Genomic DNA, 8,488 nt, shown 5'->3' with positions numbered 1-8,488 from the left:
AATAATGTCTGTTTAATATCTGTTTAACTGAAAAATTATCATTTTCAGTTTAAACACAATAAAGACAGTGTATAATGTTACAATCAAACAATGTTAAAGATAAAATTACCATTTGTAAATACGACTAATTATTATTTTATTTATTATTATAGTTTATTATTTATTAAATTTTTTTAGTTAACATGTACATTAATACTTTTTTCCTTGGATTTACAAGTTGTTATCTATAATTTATCAGTACAGGGTAAATCTGTAAAATAACAGTATAATTACGGTTAAAAATTGTTTAAAAAATCTTTTACAGTGCACAAAGACGTAACAGAAGTCACGACTTACATTTGATATCCAAAGGTTCTTTAAGATAAAATTCGCTGTTCCATGCATGCATGTTTAATCTGTGTTGATTCATTGCTGCATCAGTCTGGATGAAAGTCTGAGAGCATCCTCATCCTTAGATTGAACTCTAAATCGAGCACTGCTCATTGTCTGTCTGATTGTATCCTCGCTATTTTTCCTTTTTCCATTTCTATAACAAGTTCAGGTCATCGTGACCTGAAAATGTTTTAGTTTCTGACTCCAAACTGCTTTTTTTTTTTTTTTTTAAATTGAAACACTGGCCCTGTGCCCTTCAAAACCCAGCAGAAGTGAGAGGAGCTGAAAGTCCGTCTGAATCACCAGCCGGCTCCCATCAGATGCCCTCCAAACACCGCCGTGCCAGGAGAGAATTGGCTGTTCGTAAAGGCCGCTCTGGATGTGTGAAGCTCATAGATCCTGCAGCTGATCAGCACATAGGTGTCAGGGGGAGGCAGTTTTCTGGGATTTACACAGCAAACAGATTTGATGAGTGCAATGACATTGGATGTTTAGTTTTTATTCAGTTGCCTAGCAACAGCAGCACAGACAGGACAAAGAGGATTTTAGAATGTTGGAATGTGACATCACAGAGGATGTCAGAAGGTTTTTAAATAGGGCACAACGGAAAGACAGAAATCACTTGAGAGCAAGCAAAGAAACTCGCATCGCCTGATAGAGATCAGCAGTCGACAAGCCACAAGCTACGAGCAAGAACCATGTCATACAGACACAACGCAAGCAGACACCATGGAGGTTTCAATAGCCCTCCTGGACGTGAGAATATACCTTCAGACCTCAGTGGGATGCAGCAATCCTTGGACGCCTCCATCCGTCGCATTAAAGAGCTGCTCGGTGAGAAGAGGCGCTTCATTCAGCAAGCTGAGGCCGACAGCTACCGGATCAGCCAACTAGAGGCCCTTCTGGAAAAGAGCCAGAAGAGATGTAAAGAGCTGGAGATGGAAAAAATCCAGAACAACACCAACCAGCTGAAGGAGGACGATTCTTCCAACAGCGAGTCCATGTCATGGGGAGACATCATGGACTTTAAAGATGAGCTGATGCAGAAAGACGAGGAGATCCACAGACTGTCTGAACTGCTGAAAGACAATGGAAAAGTCCAGACAGAAGATGTTGCAGAAGAGACTGAAAGACTGAGAGAGCAGAATAAAAAGCTTCAGGAGGAAAATGAACTGCTGAAGAAAGAGAAGCTGGATCTGGAGTTGAACCTGAGGAGCATGCACACAAACAAGATGCTCACAGAGACGAGACTCAGACAACAGAAGAAGAAACTGGAGGCGCAGAACATGAAGCTTGAGACCAAAAATAAAGAGCTGCTGGACACCAACAAAAAATTGGCTCTGAGTGAAACTGTGGTAGAACACAGACTAACCAGGCTGAGAGAGGAGAAGCAGCTCCAAGACCAAAGTAAAGAAGAAGAAATCCAGAGGCTGAACCACATCAACAACTCTCTGTCTGTGACGGTCTCCACCATCCAAGGTCAGATGCTGGTTCAGGAGACCCAACACCAGCAGAGAGAGGAAGAGAGGAAGAATCAGCTAAGTCATCTGCAAAAGCTTCAAGAGGAGATGGAACTGGAAAAACGAGACATGGAGGAGACGATTAAACAGTTTGTAGAGAAAGAGGAAGAATACGTCAGAGAAGAAGAAAAAAAGAAGAAGAAAAAGAGTTTCTGGCGCAGTTTTTTCCCAAAGAAAAAACACGAGATGAAGGTGAAGGAGGCTGCTGGATGTTCAATCTAATTTCATCTGCCTTCCCCTTCTCCTCACCCTTCTTCCTATATATATATATATTTATATATATATAAAAATCTAAAAAAAATAAAGAACAAAAAAAACATACAATTTCTGCATGTGTAGATGAGGCTACGTCCCTGAAGAATGTTGCATTTCAGGGTTTTCAGGTCTTGAAAATTTCTCAAAATGAGCTGAAGTGAAATTATTTTCAGGTGATGCAGCTTGTAAATGATCAAATAGTGGAGTTTTCAAAAGGTTTAAGTTGAATTTTTCACATTTTATTCCTTTTATGAAGCTTAACAGGTTGAAATCTCAGACTTTTTTTTTTTACCACTTTTAATATTGTGTTTTGTGTGTAGCAGCTGTATTTTATGTTGTTGTTTCCTTCTAAAAGACGTTTTCTTGTATTCATAAAGCTTTCCAGTAACATCTACACAGAGTACTTTGTGAAGTTCTACTGTTTTCATGGTGTAGTTAAATGATGGATTCTTCTAAATAAAGGTGTCTTTACACTACAATCACTGAGACACATTCACTGAACTCAGGTGATCTTAATTTCACTAAATGTGTGACTTTTAGCACAAACTGAGTTGAATTTGTCACTTTAAAGGGTTGAATACTTATGGAATCACTTATTTTATGTTTCTAATGAATTTACATTATTCTATAGAAATTCATTTTCATGTCAACATGAAAGAGTCTTTTTTTTCTGTCAGTTCATGTTAACGCTGTTGCCACAATTTCATGCCATGTCATATGATACAAAACAGCTGAAAATCCACCAAAGTCTGTTGTTATGTTGTTTTTCTGTTTACTTTGCCTCATGAACAAATATCCACTGGCATTTCATTTGATCACAAATAATGAATGTTCTTCTGTGCCTTCGTAGATATCTTTGATAAATAAAACAACAAAAAGAAGCTTTCTGGCTTTTCTTTGTGCTATTATTTGTGAAAGTCTGAAAACAGAGATGAGTGTCTGGATGCAAACTTGCTCTAACTACACAAGATCAACATCAAGGCCAACTTAAAGCTGCTTTTTCACTTTTTAATATTAAGACTAAATGAGCATTCTGCATGTTATCTGAAAGGAATCACTTATAGTCAGCGGAGAAAAATACATGAATACAATTACTTAAGCATAATTTTGACTTCCCAATGTAATGATACTTCATACTTCCACTTCATTAAATTTCAGAGCAAAACATTTTACTATATCTCTACTCCATTACATTTACCTGACAACTTTAGTTACCTTTTGAAGTCAGATTAAGAACCAATGGATACTTGAACAAGCTCCTAAAACACTGTCAAAGATTAAACCAGTGGTCTCCAACCTTCTTGGTTTCTGACATCTTACAAAAAGAATTGCATAGTTGGGGGTCACAGTTCAAATATCTGAGTTGCTAAAGCTCATTTTGTGCAAAATTCAGACCATTTGGAGCATCAACATCTCAGAACAAAACAAACACGTCGGTCACATTTCTCACCTCCCTTCAACTAGGAAGATTGTGTAAACAAGAACCAACAAAAAAATTTATCAAGCCTCAACCGTTAGCTCATGCTAGCATTGTAAAACACACTGAATGGTCAGAGTCAAATTAAGTAATGTTATCTTCACTTCACCTGTGTCCATCTCTGCTCTGTTCTGTGTGTTTCTGTTCCTATGATACATCAGATTGGAGCAAATTCATATGTGGAAACAGACTCACAAAACTAAAGCAGAACAGACACAAGGGAAGGAGGAGAAACAAGGAGAGACTAAAAACAGCACTACAGACTACACAGAGCTGAAGTGAAATGAATGCATTAAGGTTAGGTAAACTGACAGCTCTGTCACCATTGGTGTGTGAATGAGCGAATGAGAAACACTGTAAAACACTTTGAGTACCACTAACTTAGAAAGGCATGATGTACACTTCCGTTCAATCGTTTGGGGTCACTTAAAAATGACCTTATTTTTGAAGGAAAAACATTTTTTTTCAAATGAAGATAACATTAATCAGAAATATAATGGTAAATAACTATTCTGGCTGGAAACGGCTGATTTTTAATGGAATATCTCCATAGGGGTACAGAGGAACATTTCCAGCAACCATCACTCCTGTGTTCTAATGCTACATTGTGTTAGCTAATGGTGTTGAAAGGCTAACTGATGCTTAGAAAACCCTTGCACAATTATGTTAGCACATGGATAAAAATGTGAGTTTTCATGAAAAACATGAAATTGCTTGGGTGATCCCAAAACTGACACTTTTACTTCAATACTTTTGCTAAATTTTGCAGTTAAAAATTGCGGATTTTTATGTACTTTATGCAGAACTTTTACTTGTAACAGAGTTTTTTTTTTACATTCCTGTGTTGGTACTTTAACTTTCGTAAGGGATCTGAATAATTCCACCACTTCCTTTAGTGACAAGTCCAGAATGCATAAACAGCTAACTTGCAGATTTAGGGAGCTTTTCTAGATTATTTTAGCTTGACCAGAATCAAAGATATAAATCATTTTCTCAAGAGCCTTTAAAGGCCTAAGCAGATGTAAAAGTAAATGCTGGCATGCCTTTAAGTATTATGGCCTGACATATAAAACAATAAGAACACAATGACAACAAAAGAATATCATTAATCTCATCTGAATGTGTGACTAATCAATCTGCCTATTTTCACCTATAAAGTAAAAGTAGAGTGAACAGTGGACTTGCTTTGCTCTCCATCAGATCCTGAGGAGAATATCTGACTCTCTTGATTCTAAATGCCTCAGTATATTATTTTATCAGCTCGGTGACAACATTAAGTAGATATTACACCACAACGTATCACTGTTTTAATAAAAGAAATACCCTTTTTGGATAAAAACAACCACAGTAAAAGCTCAGTGTGCACTATGATTGCGGTGCCAGATTGGTGATTTGAGCAGCAGAAGCTGAGCTCAGAATAAAACCAATAATCCTGTAAAGCATGAATTTTGTTGATATAGTGATTCCAGGCAGCATCTATGTGCTTGAACATTTGATGATTTCATCGTTTGACATTTTTTTCAGGGTGACAGTAGCATCGGTCATTGCCTTCCAACACAATAGGGCTGACAGCAGCCTCTTGTGTGAAACAGATGGGTGCATGTGAACTCCAGAAATAGCTCCATCATTTTCATGTAGCTTCATGAAGAACAATGGAAGTAGGTTCACCATGCTGAGCCCTTAAAGTAGATCCTGGAGTTTCTTTTCTGAAGTCTTCTTTTCTGATCCTTTAAACCAAGTCTCCAACGACTAATTCTATTTTTATTAATACTACAATTAATACTGATTTAATCAGTCAAAGTAAATCGACGGAGGATATTGTCTAGGATGAGCCATGGCTGCATTGTCATGTCAGGAATGATGCAAATATCAAAAAATGCTGGATTTTGTACCTTTATGAGGGTCAAATGTAGCCCCTCGTATCAAATGAAAACATACTTAAATTGTGCTTTCAAACCAAAGTGCCTCATGCTTTAAAATGAGAAAATCGATGTTACTTATTACCTCAGTATATTTGCCAACATTGCTTTATATTGTTTTATTCTCACTTTATTTTAGGAATGTGTCGTACATTTATCATACTGCCTTCGACTTTTTAGGCACCACATTTCTCGTTATTTTTTTCTGAGCAATATCTGACACAAGAATGTCCTTCTTTCCTTCTTATCCTTCTTTTTAATAAAGTTTTACCTCGTCTCATCTGAAAATGTTTTTGTTTCATGAAAAGTGGAAAACTGTTCTCATCTATGGATGTGGAGACCTTAATACAGTACATCCAATCAGATCTTGCCACAGTGCTCCGTCATAAGCAGAGATTCTTCTTCTAAGCTCTTATGTCAACTTTATGGAAGTGCAGGAAAAATTTCTCTAAGGAGGCAAAGTGCATCGTTTCATAGTTAATCATTTCATCACATGGCCTCAACTCAATGCATTTAGGCATGTAGACGTGGTCAAGACAACTTGATGAAGTTCAAACCAACACCCACTGTCCAGTTGGGAAGTCCAGTGACACCCAAGCTTCAGCTTCCTCATAGACAGCTTTACATTTTCTCCTAGCATTTGCTGATATTGGACTGAATCCATCTTACCTTCCAACCGCTGCAGGTTTCCAGTGCCAGAAAATGCAAAGCAGCCCCAGAGCATCACCAGACCACCATCATACATCACTGCAGGGTGTTCTGTTCAGCATATACCTCATTCTTCCTCCTCCAGACATACCGCTGATCCATAGGCCCAAAAAGTTCCAGTTTTGTTTCATCGCTTCCCAAAACTGCTGTGGCTTATTTCTATGGTTTCAAACGTATTGAAGGTGACTTTTCTTGTGCTTTTGGGTCAGTAGTGGTTTCCGTCCTGGAGTTCGGGCATGGAGATCTTCATCGTTTAGTTATGTGCTTTACTGTAGACACTGAAACCTCAATTCCTGCTGCCACCACGTCTTGCTGCAGGTCTTTTGCAGCACCTCGAGGGTTTTGGCCACCTGCCTCGACAGACATCTGGTGGCAGCTGTTGATAGCTTCTTCTTTCTGCCACATCCAGGTAGTGTAGACACTATTCCTTTAACTTTGAATTTGTGAACTTTGCTTCCAACAGTATCTCTAGGAACATTCAGTGTCTTTGCTATCTTTTTGTATCTTTTTCCTTGTTTGTGCAAGGAATTGAGCTCCTCTCTAAAAATTTTTGAGACATTTCTCTTACCTTAACACATTTCTAACATGCAATCAAATGTCACTATGCCAAGCCAGTCTCAGGTATTTGTGTTCTATCTCAAGCACATCTAATGAAAGTGCTCTACAGTGCTCTTATGTAGGATTCCATTCACGGGATTGAATCATTTTGAGACAGAAGTGGTCATTTAAGGGGGCACGTTGTTTTGAATTTGGAGAAACCACCTGTAATATTAGTTGTGTTGAATTATAGAAATAAATATCAAAAACAACTGAAAGTTTGTATATATATATATATATATATATATATATATATATATATATATATATATATACACACACATATTGGCCTACAAACAGCCAGGGACAGTTCCTCTTTTGGCCAGTGTAATCTAAACTTTTGTAGACTGTAATTCTTGTTTGTACTGTCCCCTGTGATGAGGAAGGATTTTTTTGAAGGCACTGAAAATGCTCCGTCCTAATTTGGTAATTTCTGCTGTGTTTTCACTGAGGTAATTAGAGCTGAGCTGGACCCTGTCATGCTGGGATGACAACAACACAGTTTATCCTAGATGAGGCTCCCAAATGACACACAAGAAAACAGTTTCCACCACTTTAGCAATAATGACATCAGGGAAGAGAACTTTCCATCTATGGGGACACTTGTTATATGTATCATAATCTGGTTGAATTTCCACACAAGTCACAAAAGTTTTAACGCCAGCAGTGAATCATCCCTCCAGAAGAGTTCCAGAGACTTTGGAGAATCAATGCCAAAGAGAAATGAAGCTGTTTTGGTGGCATGTGGAGGCCCAACACTTATAATATACTTCATGCTGTTTTTGTCCTTTAATTTGTCACACATCTGTACTTGTAGATAGCAAGATATGGTGTTCTGCTGTAAAATGTCATGATAAAATCTACACTTACACTATAACATATAAGTCAGTGCCAAATCAGACATAATAATGGAAATATGGAGCAGAGTTTATGAAGTTCTGTAAAATAGTTTGGTTGGATTTAAATCATTTCCTCTGTTGTCAGACCTGAGAATTTTTGTATTTTCACCATATCATCTAGAAAACCATTTTAAGGCTTCAACATCTCCAGAAATACAGCTTCCACAGCCATTAAATCTGGTGAGGACACAGACACAATTAATTGCAGCAAATCCAAACGATCAAATGGCTCCAGCAGAGGCCAATTTTCTAATTACTGCCAGCTGAAAATAGAAAGAACGTGCAACATTTTCAAACAAGGGTGGTATTAGGACCCTAGAGATTTACATGTCAGTGTATTTATTTGGATGAATACATATTTCCAAGTAAAACTGTCATCTTTAGTGGGCATTTTTACCAACTTTTGAGGCCTCTAATATCAGTTGAATTGTCTGCCAAGGTTCCAGTTTTTTGCTATTTTAACATGCCAAAATGGTTAAATTGGTCCGACCACAAACACTGGTGTGCGTAGAGATCTATATATTGATGTTATCTGTGTAAAGTTATGTTCCCATACCTACTGTACATTGACATGAACAGTGAACAAAGAAATGGATGATAATTCAACACAAATCACAAAAAATCTAATCATGTTTTATGTTGTTCCTCTACAACAAGAGAAAGTAAAGCAAAAGAGCCATTATGTCTTAATGGTGGCATTTCATTTATTTGCAGAAATGTTTTTGTTGTTTTTCATTGGTC

At 37.5% G+C, this 8,488-nt stretch overlaps 1 protein-coding gene across 1 annotated transcript; it reads left to right on the top strand.

Annotated features, from left to right (window-relative positions):
* The first annotated feature begins 722 nt into the window (after positions 1-722).
* On the top strand, positions 723-2,910 carry LOC118469548 (golgin subfamily A member 6-like protein 24). Its single transcript, XM_035942895.2, has one exon. It carries the CDS (start codon positions 1,071-1,073, stop codon positions 2,112-2,114), a length of 1,044 nt encoding a protein of 347 aa, XP_035798788.2. The 5' UTR covers positions 723-1,070; the 3' UTR covers positions 2,115-2,910.
* Positions 2,911-8,488: the final 5,578 nt, after the last annotated feature.

The sequence above is a fragment of the Amphiprion ocellaris genome, chromosome 10 (genome assembly GCF_022539595.1).
Source record: "Amphiprion ocellaris isolate individual 3 ecotype Okinawa chromosome 10, ASM2253959v1, whole genome shotgun sequence".
In the NCBI taxonomy this organism is placed as follows: domain Eukaryota; kingdom Metazoa; phylum Chordata; class Actinopteri; family Pomacentridae; genus Amphiprion; species Amphiprion ocellaris.
The sequence above is the reverse complement of the archived record's forward strand: the minus strand, read 5'-3'. Positions and strand labels throughout refer to the sequence as shown.

What these genes read in the sequence shown, in the direction of transcription:
- LOC118469548 (XM_035942895.2), top strand. Translation starts at nt 1,071, where the DNA reads ATGTCATACAGACACAACGCAAGCAGACACCATGGAGGTTTCAATAGC.